General features: G+C 44.2%; 1 protein-coding gene across 2 annotated transcripts; it reads left to right on the top strand.

Moving 5' to 3' along the window:
• Window positions 1-2,486: 2,486 nt before the first annotated feature.
• CA3 (carbonic anhydrase 3) lies at window positions 2,487-12,483 on the top strand. Of its 2 annotated transcripts, NM_001034437.1 has the most exon segments (7): window positions 2,487-2,548; window positions 3,220-3,417; window positions 5,693-5,811; window positions 7,530-7,622; window positions 8,665-8,727; window positions 9,848-10,003; window positions 11,501-12,483. In NM_001034437.1, coding segments are annotated over 7 exon segments (783 nt in total). In that variant the 5' UTR covers window positions 2,487-2,514; the 3' UTR covers window positions 11,621-12,483.
• The last annotated feature ends 2,040 nt before the right edge of the window (window positions 12,484-14,523 follow it).

Here is a 14,523-nt window from a genome sequence, read left to right as displayed (position 1 = left end):
GTTTATAATTTTAGTATATCACCTAGTTGAAACTTCTGCATCCAGACACTCCCAACCCCCAGTGATTTTGCTGACCCAAACTATCTTCCTTGGTTACTGTGTCCCCGCCTCTTCTGTTCTCTGCATGAACACACTCACCTTACAGACTGCCCAGTACACCAGCTCTTCAGTACTAGTGCTGGGAGGAATCCTGTGCTCATGCTCAGGGATGATTTGTGGCTCTTTTTCTGTCTTTTCCCTTGGTGTATAACCTAACAATTTTCTTTTTTAAAAGCCAGCTCCAGAAATCTCAGCATCTTGGACACAATTTAGAATTTTCTCTTTGCTTTATGGATACAGAATTTTGAAATTTGTGGACAAATATGCTGGAGCAAATAAATCAAAATGCAGATGATTAATTTGGGGCTTTTGAAAAACATATTATGGTCTAAAAACTGTCTTGAAATTCCAGTTTTGTTTAACTCTCATAAGAAAGTGCAATGAAAAACCAGTCAACAGTTTTCAAGACCACAAACCCAAAACTATTAAATGTTTGACTTTGCAAATTCCAACTAGCATTTCTGTGAAAATTTGTGCTACTATGCAAGTGTTTGCTATTGATGTGCTGTGTACAGTCTTTTAAAATTTTTAATTAATGAAAACCCATTTAAACACTTTATATGCAGAAATGGTGACAGTATGATGAATTTCAGAACCAACAAAGCAATACTGTTGGCCTTGCTTGGTATACAGAGTTTATTGAAAACTTTATCTGTATCATTCCTGTATCAAATGACTTGAAACTTAGTTACCAATCTTCTAACCATATATAGCAGAAAAAGAGGAATGGAAACAACTTAATGAATTGGAACAGGATCATAGTTTACTAATACAGATAATTATGCAGAATATAACCTCCATTAACTACAAACTACAGCAGCACACAACTAATCACATTAAAGCAGAAAACTGGCCCAGATATGCCAACTCAGTAGCCTTTCTAATCCAACACTGACATAATTGAGCTCAGAGGCTAAGAGCACTTGCATTGCTGTTTGCCTGGATTTTCCAAACCATGTCAGTTCTTGACTCAGCGCCGCTATTGTGTGGATCAAATAATCCCTGGGCACAAAAATACGCTGGGGGAGTGACTCCCCTGGCGTCCAGGTTATGAGTGTGGTCAGTCATTCCACATGCCTTAGCCGTGAGCTATCTTTACCATGATAAGATATTTCCTTTTCAAGTTTTGTAATCCCCAAACACAAAATCCTAACATCAATAAAAGTCAAAGAAATTTCAAAAGTTTTATGTTACAACCCTGTTCAAGACAGCACTGAAAATAGGTTTATCTCTTCTTGCTGTCTTTTCTTTTTTAAATAAAATTAATACTGACCTGGAACCAAAACAATTTTTTTTTTTTTTACAATATATTCTTAAAATTGTAAGCATCTACTACTCTGGTTCTTCGATGTGAACTACAACCAGATATTTAAAAATACGTCTTTGATATGTGCACAGTGCGCATACCAGTTCTATTCTCTTTTTGCATGGGTCATCATGCTATAACACAAGTTGGGAGGGGGAGAAAAAAAATACAAAGCAATTCTGGAAAACTTGCCCTCTCTTTCCTTCGAATCTTTCACTATGCCTTGGAAAATAAGGTCATACATTCTAAACAATATGACTCCCTTTATGTTCCTGACCCTCCAACACTCCAGAATGTTCTGGACTTCTCGTGAGCAGAGGTACAGTTCACCGAGTCGGTAGATCAGAACCAGGCTCCTGCTCCGCAGTAACCTGGGTCCAGTCCTCACCTAGATTCCTGAGACCCAGCCCCCGGCGTCCTGCAGACCGACGGGACCCGCGAGGTCAAGAAACGTCTGGTTCAGGGACCTGGCACCATCTCTCTCTTAAGGATAACGGAGTTGAGAGAACCTGCCCTCCTGCCTGCTTTTTCCCGTCCTTTGTGCCTAGGATTTTGCAAGTTGCCTGCGAAGGAGTCAAACATGGGTCAGGCAAACGTGTTCTTTCCAGCCACGGTAACCGGATCGCTGGAGTGAAATCAACCCGCAGAAGCATCCAGAGACTGCAGCCAGCCAGACAGGCAGCGCTGAAAGCATCTACCAAGCAAGGCTGCAAGCGCCAGCCCGCGGGGCGCAGCTTTCAGTTCGGAGGCGAAGCGCAACGGCCGTGCCCCCCCCCAAAAAGGTGGGGGGCCTTGGAGGAGGGGGGCCGAGAGCGCCGGCCTCTGCACTTCGGCTCTAGGTTAGGGGGGCCTGGCGCTTTGGGAGCCGCGAGGGAGCCCCCCTTCCAGGGCCAAGGGGCGGGGGCCGTCTCCCCCCATCCCGACAGCTGTCCAGCCCGCGGAATTCATTGGCTTCCCCCAGCCCGCCTCCCGAGCACCACCCCGGTCTCTTTAGCCCCCCGCCCCACCCTCGCTGACCTAATAAGGCCATGTGGGAGTGAGGGGCCCGGCATAAAAGGGGCGCCGGCGGGCCGCGCACGGCGGGAGCCGAGGCAGCGCCGCGCACCGCCATGGCCAAGGAGTGGGGCTACGCCGACCACAACGGTGAGTGTCCGGCGGCCCGCTGCCGGGGTGCGGGGGTCGGGGGCGCTCCCGCCAAGCCCTTCCCTAGGACCCCGCACGGCCGGCCGGCTCACCTTGATCGCTTTCATCTCTCCCTCTCCTGGGGCAGCTGGTATGCCCACTGCAGGAACCCGTAATGTGCCCAGATCTCAGTGCCTCTGACGGAGAAGCCCACCCAGCCAGGGCCGCTTTTGGGGGTACCCCTCTCTCGGAGACTGGCTGGGCAAGCTCTTCTTCTCCTTTCTGAGCCTGGTGTTGGTACGAGCTGCTCTGCCTGCAGTTTCTGCCTCCCGATGGGGAAAGGGATACTGAAACCCACTTAGGGGCACTGCTGATTCCAGCTCTATGATAGGAGAGGGCATTGGTGAAACATGCGATGAAGTTCACTTCAAAAATAAGTCTTTCAGGCTGTATTTGAGCCAATACAGGGACGCTTTGGGGAAATACACAGAGTGAAATATAGCCTTACAGGTATGCTGTTAACAAAACTATGAACAGGTCTTTGCCCCCAAGCCTTGTATTGCCCAATCTGATATCCAAGACCTTTTCATAATCACTGTCCAGCCTCCATGTATTTTGCTGATTTAGTCACTTAGAGAGAGGACTTTGATTGCGCCACCAGATAAATGAATCCCCTCAATTTGATTTCCTAGGTCCTGACCATTGGCATGAACTTTTCCCGAATGCCAAGGGAGAGAACCAGTCGCCCATTGAACTGAACACTAAAGAGATCAGCCACGACCCTTCCCTGAAGCCATGGACAGCATCCTATGACCCAGGCTCTGCCAAGACCATCCTAAATAATGGGAAGACCTGCAGGGTTGTGTTTGATGATACTTATGACAGGTCAAGTAAGTATGACACCTAGGTAGAGACACAAGAACATTTTCAATGGCTGTATTGGCAAAATGTGATTTATGTCACAGCAACAGAATCGGTGGGACAAGGGAGCACTTCTTATCTGAAAATGGAGATGACACTTGACTTTGTGTTCGTCTGAAGGATTATATTTATACAGTGAAGAAGAATGTCTCACTCTTTAACCCCGGTCATGCTGGCTGCTCCAAAATGGCCCCATGCCCAAGCTAAAAGTTGGCAGTGTACCCCTGAAATGAAGCTTAGTAAGGAGGTGATGGTAATGAGGCCAGAGCAGTGTTCTCTGGGCTCTGCTGGTCTATACTTGAGGGGGGTTTTGCATCCTAACGAACTCCTGGAGAGCAAGGCTCCCATTCTCAGATGTGGCATAGATTCCATCCTACAGAGCAAGGAACGCAGAGAACCAAGTAGGTACTCTCCTCTTGGTGTGGGGTGGGGCCGACCTGGGGGAGAGAGCAGACCCGTGGTAGAAGCAAGAAGACTGGCCTTCTGTGGGGCTCGCCCGACTACTCATTTTGGTGAGGGGTTTTCAAGACTGATAATTTCTCCCTGAGTTCTGGTTTGTGTTTGTCCGTGGGGGTCACAAAGAGCTGGACGCCACTGAGCGACTGAACTGAACTGAACTGAAATGGAAAGTCTCATGTTTAAAAAAAAGTCTATTTCATCTATAACCATTAAGCAAATCAGTGAAATAAAAGAAGGCTAACTAGAAATACTTTATTTTACTGTGAATGAGGTAAGAATCTACCTTTAGCATTTTGGTACTTGATATACAATATGTATTTTCCTATAACCACATTTGTAAAAAAGTTAGAATTATCCTTACTGATGTGCATGAATGAATATTCTCAGAGATCCTGTAATTAAAGAGTAATAGCTAAAAAAAAAAAAAAAAAAAGAGTAATAGCTATAATTTCTACCTACTAGCCGGTTCCAGGTAAGGAATATCATAGAAATGTATATTCTTTAAATAATCATCTCATTGGTATCTGTTATTTTTTTCTCCATTTAAATCAAGGTCCATTCTGAAGGATAAGTAATAAAATTAAACAGGATCTCTTAGGTTGAATCACATGAAGAAGCCTTTTTGTAAGCAAATATGATTGAATATTGACACTTTCTTATGATTCATCCTAATAAATTGGACTCATATCACTGAATGATAACGGTTCCTAGTGGATGGTAAAAGTGCAAAGAGCAATTAATCAAACAAAAAATGGATAGAAAAAAATGCAAGTAAAACACTCATTTCTGTGTGTCCAAGCTCATCTAGTCTCGTTCTATCAGTTTAGACCTACCTGATGATTTTCAGTCTGCCATTTCAGCACCAACAGTTAATCTATCTTTTCTAGAATGGCTATGCTCTGAATTCTATTTTGATCTAGCTTACATTGGTACATTTTGACTTTAGGGCTTCTGTATAGTTTCCAATATCCTTTAGAAAATATTTGAACTTCTAAATCACTCTCCAGGCTAAATGAAGTGAAACCGAGTTAAGTGCCAGGTTGAGATATTTGGACAGCAAACTCACACTCATACTATGGAGAATCATCTCGTTTAAGGGTCAGCATTGATTGAGTCCCTGGGAAACCTCAGAATTTTCCATTCCATCTCATTTGAATAAACACAGTCCGAATTAGCTGTGGATGTGAGCTCTCGTCTGTAGTCTTAAAGAAAAGTGTAGTTGGAGGCAAGATACGGAGAAGGAATTCACATTTGATGACCGTGACAGGCACTGTGATGAGCAGTTTAAAGTCCTTAATCTCATTTAATCCTCACAGCAGCTCTGAAAGGTTAGTATTATTATCACCTTTGGCGAGACACAGAAACGGGTTCAGAGAAGTTTAGCAACTTGCCTGAGATCACACAACTCGCAAGGGATGGGGCTGGGATTGGACCCTGAGTCTGCCCGGCTCCTAACTGTCCTGTTCGCCTCAGTGCAGCCCACAACAGATTTTGATTTTAGGGTTTAGTTGTTTTCATTGCCCATCTGCTGGCTTAATTTTATTTTCATGCATGTGAAATTAACATGTAAAAAATCACAAAACAAGCAAACACAATCAGAAAGAGAAACGAAAGCATTTATTTTGACATACCCCAAGGCTTCACTTTGTAAGAAAGAGACCAGTGTACTTGGGAATGCCACCACCAGCCCAGCCCATCAAGCTTTGGCTCTAAGGTAGCTGTTTAAAGCAGGGCTCCGTCCCAGAAGTGCGAGCTCACTGCTGACCTAGCTTCTCTGGCTCGCAGTGCTGAGAGGTGGTCCCCTCGCCGCGCCATACCGGCTCCGCCAGTTCCACCTCCACTGGGGCTCCTCGGACGATCACGGCTCGGAGCACAGCGTGGATGGAGTCAAGTACGCAGCAGAGGTAAGGGGACCTGACAGGACCCACTCTGAGTCTCACCCAGCGAGAGCTGAGCTGAAAGGTAACGACAGAAGAACATCCACTGCACGTCCTTCCAGCCTGTAGTCATGAAAAGAGCTGCAGGAGTTTTAGCATAAACCGAAGCTGCCAGGCATTCTGGGTTAGACGGTTAAGACAGTGGAGGTGAGTTAGTGTCATGCCTGAAGACTTGCAAGGTTATATTTAGACAGTGGATGGCTGCTTAATAATAATAATTTTATAAAACCAGGGCTCTGAATGGAACTGAAAAGAGAAGGGGAGCCAGTGCTTATTAAGTGCCTGCAGGTGTTAACCCCTGTGACCCTCTCAGCAGGCTGTGGAATGGGCTACAGGTGAGGAAACAGAGGTGCCAGAAGGTTACGTAACGAAGTCCCACCGCAATGGTGCTGGACTGGTGCTCTGCTTCGTGCTGATTGGCTTCATCATCCTGCCCAGTGCCCTAAGCCTCCTCTTTTATGAGAGTGTGGTGCTTTAAAAATAGCACTCCGCGATGCTGGCTGATGCCCAGGCTCTCGTCTCTTAAGGAAGCGGGTGCGTCAGTATAGGTATACGTGTGACTTTATATGTACACATGGACTTATGCACGCAGAGAGATAGCTGGCTATAGATACACACAGTTTAAAATGAGCAGATACTATATACTCTGTTCCTGAGAACCCATTAAAGGAAGCGCATGATTGTAGCTCAGATCAAGGCATCATATTACACGGAAATAAGACAAGCCTCCCGCATGCTCTCTGTATAAAGCCAAGCCTATAAGGGGCAACGCATGCCCTGGAGGTGGATAATTCCATTTGTACTGCCAGGCTCTTCCAGAGGCAGGCTCTGGTCAACACAGGAGCCAGGAACCTTGGAGCCATTTGCGGACGTGCTCTTGGGCAGAATCGTAAGGCAGCTTAACTCAACTCAACAAAACAGCTCAGCTGAACTGTGAGAGACCCAGAGTACTTCCCCGTGACCATTCTGTTTCTCTGCAGGCCATCTAGACAGCCAGTGACAGGATAAATTAATTGAGAATGCCTTTCAGACGTCTTTCCCCACAAAAGGGGGAAAATTTAGTATATTCCTTCTCAATAGGGCCAAGCCTTGCAGTTTGGTCTTGATATGCGGGATTATCACACAGTTTTGTTCTTGAAGACAGTATTTTTAAACTGCCATGAACTATGGTATTCTCTTGCCATTCTGTGTAATTCAATGTGGAAATTTGACCAATTTAACTAGTGCATATGTAAGCACCTTAACCTTATTAAGATAAGGTTACCAACTGGTTCTAGAGCGTTTGTTACTGAGAGAGGCGTGAAAAACATCCAAGAATTTGTCCCCTTATCTTTCCTCTCCTACTTCCCAGTTAATTGTGACTTCAGTGTGTTAGCAGATTCCTGTTTAGAGCTCTGTATTTCACTGTTTTGGTCAGAAAAAGGACTAATATACAAAGCTAACATAGTATTATGAATTGATTTAGTGACAGTTTGGTTTTCGCCAATTCTACCTGTCATAACTTTTTATTTGAGCCATCAAAAGTCTTGCCAAAATATCTCATGTTAACATTTAGAATTCTGTCAACTTCTATGAGAGTGTTCAGCAATCTTAGACTGTAAAGTTGTTGGGTTTATTGTGAATAATTTCACACTTATTTCCTTATTTTAGGCATGTACCTCCTAACGTCTGTTCTATGGTTTCAGCTCCATTTGGTTCACTGGAATTCAAAGTATAACAGTTATGCAACTGCTCTGAAGCATGCCGATGGTATAGCTGTGGTTGGGGTTTTTCTGAAGGTAAGGTAAAAATTGAGTGCATGTTGTTTTCAAAGTTTAGTTCCTTATCAATGCTTAGGTTTCACGTCATTTTATTTATATGGGAGAGAGGAATGAAGTTCAAGATTCATTCAGCTAATCAAGATATTTCTGGTAAGATCAGCTCAAAAGGTTTTGTTCTCCCTTAAAAGAGCACCTTTAGCTATACTTCGGTCGCCCTAGCCTTCTAAATTTTCTCAAGGTGCGGGGTGTGTTTGTGTGTGTGTTGGGGCAGTGGGGACGGAGCCTTTGAAGGAGCTTATTTCAGCGGCAGTGAAGGCAAGGGCCGCCTTATTCATTACCTTTTCTGGCTCCTCCACGTCAATTGCAGTGGAAACCAGAAAAGCCAGTGTTGGAAATCACTGTGATGCCAAGTCCCTGGCTGAACATCCTCTCAGCTTAGGGTGGCCACCACTCACATGATCCCAGGCTAAGATAGCACATGGAATGTGTGTGTTGTTGAGCCAGCCTTGGTTTAGAGAGGACTTAGTGTCATTAACACATGAGTTTAGTGGTAACATGATCTAGATTTTAAGCCAGAGGTGAAAATCTGGCTTCTTTCTTTTTGAATGACCTAATTTGTTTTATGTTCTGAATTCACTGGGTCCTTTTCAGCGCTTGAGCACAACACTACAGGAAGTGGAGTGGGTCTGAGCAGAAAGACAATAGGTTTAGTTTTAGGTACATTGAGTCCTCTTAGCTGCAATTATATTAAAAAGAAAAGCAGAATGACTTCACAGAGAAGGTCAAGGACATAGATGTAAATCAACATGTAATTTTGTGGTTTTGTATTTCAGAGACCCAGAGTCCAAGTTTAGTTCAGAAAATACCTACCCTAAAATTTCGGGGGAGGGATGAACTTATGTTTTTGCTTCATGCAATATATTCTGGCAGATTTATAAACACTGGTTGTAGATGGATGGATTAAAATCAGCTTTTAAGACAATCCTAAATTATGGAGAAGAGAAAATTATAATCGTTAGTTTTCTTTCTCTTTCTCTCTCCCTTTTTTATTTTTTTACAGATAGGACGTGAGAAAGGCGAGTTCCAGCTTCTCCTTGATGCACTGGACAAAATTAAGACGAAGGTAAAAAATATCATTTTCCCTCGTAGAACATAAAGTCAGGTTATATCGATTTTTTTCTTTTTACATTTTTCAAGTGTGCTTCTTTCACCTAAAATCTGTTAGTAAATTGTTCAATGAATATGCTGCTGCTGCTAAGTCACGTCAGTCGTGTCCGACTCTGTGCGACCCCATAGACGGCAGCCCACCAGGATGCCCCGTCCCTGGGATTCTCCAGGCAAGAACACTGGAGTGGGTTGCCATTTCCTTCTCCAATGCATGAAAGTGAAAAGTGAAAGTGAAGTTGCTCAGTCATGTCTGACCCTCAGGGATCCCATGGACTGCAGCCTTCCAGGCTCCTCCATCCATGGGATTTTCCAGGCAAGAGTACTGGAGTGGGGTGCCATTGCCTTCTCAGAATGAATATGCTAGGCAGACCTATAAAAGCAAATGCTGTTGTGTTTGTATATTTTTGTGGTTTGTTGGTTTTAGAGCAGTTTCACATACATAAGCTTATTTAACCCTCATAGTCAACCTGTCAGATAATTACATTTTTAATGAAATGTTTGAGAGAGAAGTTGAGTGGTGTTTCCCTGCCCAACACACACACACACACACACACACTCTTACACACTTGCAGAGGCACTAAATATTTGGGTCCTAGTGTTCCCCTTTCTCTCCTGGATTGCACCTGTATATTTTAAATCTTAACAGTTAATTCTTCTACTTAACAGACTCACTTTAATTCTTTGAGACTGTTTTAGTCATCACTTTAGTTTTACCACTAGGTAAAGTATTCTGAGGATGACATGTGATAAAAATGCAAGCCTGTTTTGTATCATCAGGAACCACAGCATTAATTTATATGAAATATTTCTGTCAGTTTAGAATGAGTTTGTCTTTTTTCTTAAGAAATGGTAGGTTTATAGTTCTACAGATAGCGAATAAGGGATAAAATATTACAATGATTGTGCCAAAGTCATGTCATGCAAACCTGCCCAGCTCCCTCCCCCCGCACCCCTTTTATTTCTAAAAGACACGGATTTGATCCCAAGCTTGTTTTCTCCGTTGCCTTTGAAATCCACCCCCCTCAAGCTGAGATGCGGGGCGCCATGCGCGCCTGCTCACCTCCGCTCTCTCGCAGGGCAAGGAGGCGCCCTTCAACAACTTCAACCCGTCCTGCCTGTTCCCCGCCTGCCGGGACTACTGGACCTACCACGGCTCCTTTACCACGCCGCCCTGCGAGGAGTGCATCGTGTGGCTGCTGCTGAAGGAGCCCATCACGGTCAGCTCCGACCAGGTGAGCGCCCGCCGTGGGGCGCGGGGCTCCGGATCTGCAGGGCTCCGCGGGGTGCCGGCACTAACCGGAAAGCGTGTGTGTGTGTGTGTGTGTGTGTGTGTGTGTGTGTGTGTGTGTGTGTGAAAGGCGTTCAGTCCTGTCCGGCTCTTGGCGACCCCATGAACTGTAACCCGCCAGGCTCCGCTGACCATGGGATTCTCCAAGCCAGAATCCTGGAGTGGGTAGCCTTTCCCTTCTACAGGGAATCTTCCCAACCCAGGGATCAAGCCCAGGTGTCCCCCAATGCAGGCGGATTCTTTACCAGCTGAGGCACCAGGGAATCCCTAAGAGTAGATAGAGAGTGTGTGTGGAAGTCTCTGAAAATATAAAGCTGCTAAATAGGTGCTTACCCAATCTCTACCGCTGGCGCTTTCATAGTTTGCCATGGTTAATTACGATCAGCTTGTTTAACTTTCTAAAACTCAGCTTCCAGAGGGTACCAGGCTAAGTGCACAACATTTATAGATGATGGTGGTGCTGTTCAGGTGATGAGTCCTGTCCAACTCTCTGCGACCCCATGGACTGCAGCACGCCAGGCCTCCCTGTCCATCACCAACCCTTGAAGCTTGCTCAAACTCATGTCCATTGAGTTGGTGATGCCATCCAACCATCTCATCGTCCTTGCTAATTTGGAGAACCCCAAATACTGAGGACTGTTTAGCAAATGGGATGGTGAATACAGCCTTGGGGAAAGGATGGGAAGAGATTGAACATCCTTGTGAGGTGTCAGCTTCCCTAGTGGCTCAGAATGTGGAAGAATCTGCCTGCAATGCAGGAGACCTGGGTTCGATCCCTGGCTCAAGAGAATCCCTGGAAAAGGGAATGGCAACCCACTCCAGTATTCTTGCCTGGAAAACCCCATGGACAGAAGCCCCTGGTGGGCTACAGTCCATGGATTGCAAGAGTCAGACACAGCTAGTTCCTCAGTTTTACAGCTAAGGAGGCCAATGCTCAGAAAGGTTAAGTAACTTGCTTATGACCACACAGCCAAGGGTAGCATCTGAGATTCCACCTCCCCTCTGTCTGCTTTCAAATGCCTTTGGTCTTCTGCTTAGGCTTCCCTTCCTGTAAATTACAGTCATGTAAATTGATTCCATTATGCAGTGAAGGCCAGTTGAGCTTATTACTTACACTGACGCTGTCTTCCACTCTTATATATAATTCATCAGATTAAGATAATTGTTTCAGAATTCTAGATGAAAAGGTTTTAATCACAGGGGATAGTGATCCTCTACAAAAGGAAGAAAAAGGTGGGTGTGTGTGTGTATGTATTTTTTTTTTTTTTTTTAACCACAAAGAGGTTGTTCTTACTCTGGAACTGGCAACCAGTAACTCTAGACTGAACACTGGAGACGGTTTTGTGGTTGGCTCGTCCAGAAAGCCAGCCATCTCTCTCTGTCCCACGCTTAGCGTCCGCTTGGGTGGACGTGGTGTGACGTCTCCCCTTCCCGCCTGCAGATAGCCAAGCTGCGCACTCTGTACTCCAGCGCGGAGAACGAGCCCCCGGTGCCCCTGGTGAGGAACTGGCGCCCTCCGCAGCCCATCAAGGGCAGGATCGTGAAGGCCTCCTTCAAGTGAGGCCGCTGGAGCTCGCCCTCTTCAGGAAAGGAAGCCGGCCCTGCAGAGCTTGGTCCCTCACCTCCTCTTGGTGCTTCTGACTCCAGTATACTCCGGGTCCATCCCCGTGTTTCCACGCAGAGCAGAGCAGATGAGAGACGCCATCACCAGGAAATCAGAGCTACTATTCCCAGGATCTGATGTGAGAGCGCTTGGCCTCTGTGATAACACCTTGCCTATAAAAGTAGCATTTCTAGTAAGGTTTCAAAGAAGAAGAAGAAGCAGGGTGAGGAGAGTAAAGACAGGGAAAAAGTGCCTCCTGGGCACCGTTTCTGTGTCATCTTAAATTTCACAGAACTTCCGTTTACCCTTTTTCTATGATGTGTTATCCATCCTAAAGAAATACTGAGTACTTCTATACGTGGGCGTAGAGGAGTCTGCAGATTCTGTAGCAGAAATTAAAGTGACTGTGAACATCAAGAATGGAGATGATTATGCATTTTAACCCTTAAATAAACCAATAAGAAGTGCATCATTTATTAACATTTAAAACCGCTGTAGAGGTCTCCTGGTTTTGATTATCAATGAAAGTAAAACACACTGACCAGGAATTTTTTTTAAAAATTTGACCCATTATTTGAATGTTTTCTTCATGAAGGTAGTTGACTTTATCCTGATATTTTTCTTTACCTGAAGGAGGGCCATTTATTTTTCATTTTACTACTTTTATCTTTGCATGCTTCTTAAGGTAAAAAATGTCTCTGATGTATTTCCAATGTGAGGGTGGGATTAACAAGTCCTAGAACTCGCAGGAGTGAATGACTGCACTTGAAATAAAAGCAGTGTACTGATCATCCAAACTAATAAAGACATGAATGCAGACACTTGAGAGTTGTTTTTTGTGGAGGGGGAACTTTGTGAGTTTTCATAACTGAAGGGACTCATTCTGAGCTTGACTGGAAGCTGCTTTCCTTGTGGAGTGGCTGGAGCACTTCCTGGGGGCTTTCCAAGGAAACTGCAGGCCAGAAGGGGCTTGTGTAGCCACAGAGTTGACAGTGTGGACTGGTTAGGTTAGGGGGTCCTTATCAGTACCATGGTTGCTAACTTTGGGGCATGGAATCGTCAGACTGTAGCCTTTATGTCATTATTTTTTTAAATGCACATTGAGATGACGTCTGTCTGACACTGCAAACATCCATATATTTGAGACCTTCAAAAGTGAAATATCTTTAGGCATAAAGTCCAATTTTGCCGTGAGTAGCCTTGATGAACTCTCATCACGTCACTGGCTAATCTGTTAACTTACTTTTGAAAATGGCAGCAGTAATTGAGTTAGCCTAAGGAATGAGAATGGTATTGGGTCAGGAGAGTCCTGCAAAGCCGGAAGTCAAGTCACGTGACAGAGTCCTGGGAGGCTAACGTTATTTAATAGATTACCACTTGGGTGAGGTTAAACCAGGTTGGTCAGTGCAAACTGGGTGTGTTAATTAAATCCCTTGAAATTAGGAGGTGTGGAGTTTTCATCAATTAGTGGTAATACACAAGCTGATTCTCTCAGGGTACTTACTTGGTAATGCAGGGAGCGCCGCAAAAACACTGTGTGGTGGAGGAACGTAGGGCTTAGTTCAGCTACAGTGGCACTTGCTGAAGGATGGGCTAGACAAAGCTGCAGCGGTGTTGAGGGGAAATATCTAATCCAGGAAAGTATCTCCCTAGACCATGAGCTCCCTGATGGCGTAGACTTGAGTCTCATATGCTAACATTCTAGTATGGTGTCCGTCTCTGGGGTCACACAGAGTCGGACATGACTGAAGCGACTTAGCAGCATGGTGTCTGGCACTTAATAAGCCCTCAGCAAATATTTGGTGAATAAATAATGTCACGAACATGGATAAACCCAGGACAAATACTTATCTCCTTGAACAACACAGGATGAAGATTCATACTGTTTCTTTCTTCATTTCATTTAGTTTGGGTCTCCTTGGAAAGTGACCTCTTTAGCTTTAGGTAGTAGCTTCCCAGTAGAATATATATTCCCCGCCCCTCACCCAAGTCATTGCCAATGATCACAATTATCACTCAACTTAAAACTTCCTCTCAACTTCTGCCTGCAACTCAAAAGTGCTGAGTTCCTAGAAATGTCCACTAGAACATCAAAACCACACTTGTAGTCTGTATTCAGTGGGAGGATCATATTTTCTGATCATGGACAGGTTTCCAAACAAAGATGTTTTAGGCATATACAGCCTACAGAAGCGACTTGGGTAGGAGCTGCTGTGGTGAAAATGTTTCACATCTGTGAACTCTCGTTCTTGAGGATATAATCATTTCAGGCATTTTAAAACTTCAACAAAGGGCAAAAACTAATTTAAAGGAAGGGTGTTATAATAGTCAGATGATGACAACCTTGAAAGTCTATGAGTGGGGCATCAACCAATAAGAATTTACTGAATATAGGGCCTTGTTACCTTTTGAGGCTGCAAATATAATTCCCACCCATTTAATGGGAAGACAGAATATATTTATGAAGAGGTAAATAACTATTCAGGACCACTGGTTCAGAATTCTTTACGTGCAATCGGTGAATATTTATGTAGATGAATGGGAAGAATTCTACACAGAATGTGTAAAATGGCAGATTTCAGTGTCTAACTATAATCATTTATATAATTCAACAAATATGGGTGAAATTGATCAACTATAAACAAGCTTGGCGAGATATGAAAAATTAGTATGTTACTCAAATAAGAATAGGTGCAAATAAACTCATTCTAACCAAAACTACATCAGACACCACGCATAAATAAAATTAATTAGATTTTAGTTTCTCCTGTAAAACCTGCTTATTTGATATTTTAATATCAAATTAAAATGGACTCTGGACATGAGCAAAATACATTATTTTAGCAGAGAAAGAATAAGTG

Source organism: Bos taurus, chromosome 14, assembly GCF_002263795.3.
Source record: "Bos taurus isolate L1 Dominette 01449 registration number 42190680 breed Hereford chromosome 14, ARS-UCD2.0, whole genome shotgun sequence".
NCBI lineage: Eukaryota > Metazoa > Chordata > Mammalia > Artiodactyla > Bovidae > Bos > Bos taurus.
This window is presented reverse-complemented; position numbering and strand designations above follow the sequence as displayed.

What these genes read in the sequence shown, in the direction of transcription:
- CA3 (XM_005215660.5), top strand. Translation starts at nt 3,594, where the DNA reads ATGTCTCACTCTTTAACCCCGGTCATGCTGGCTGCTCCAAAATGGCCC. An exon ending in GAGTCAAGTACGCAGCAGAG is followed by an intron (nt 5,812 to 7,529) that starts GTAAGGGGACCT and finishes CTATGGTTTCAG; the next exon opens with CTCCATTTGGTTCACTGGAA. An exon ending in TGGACAAAATTAAGACGAAG is followed by an intron (nt 8,728 to 9,847) that starts GTAAAAAATATC and finishes GCTCTCTCGCAG; the next exon opens with GGCAAGGAGGCGCCCTTCAA.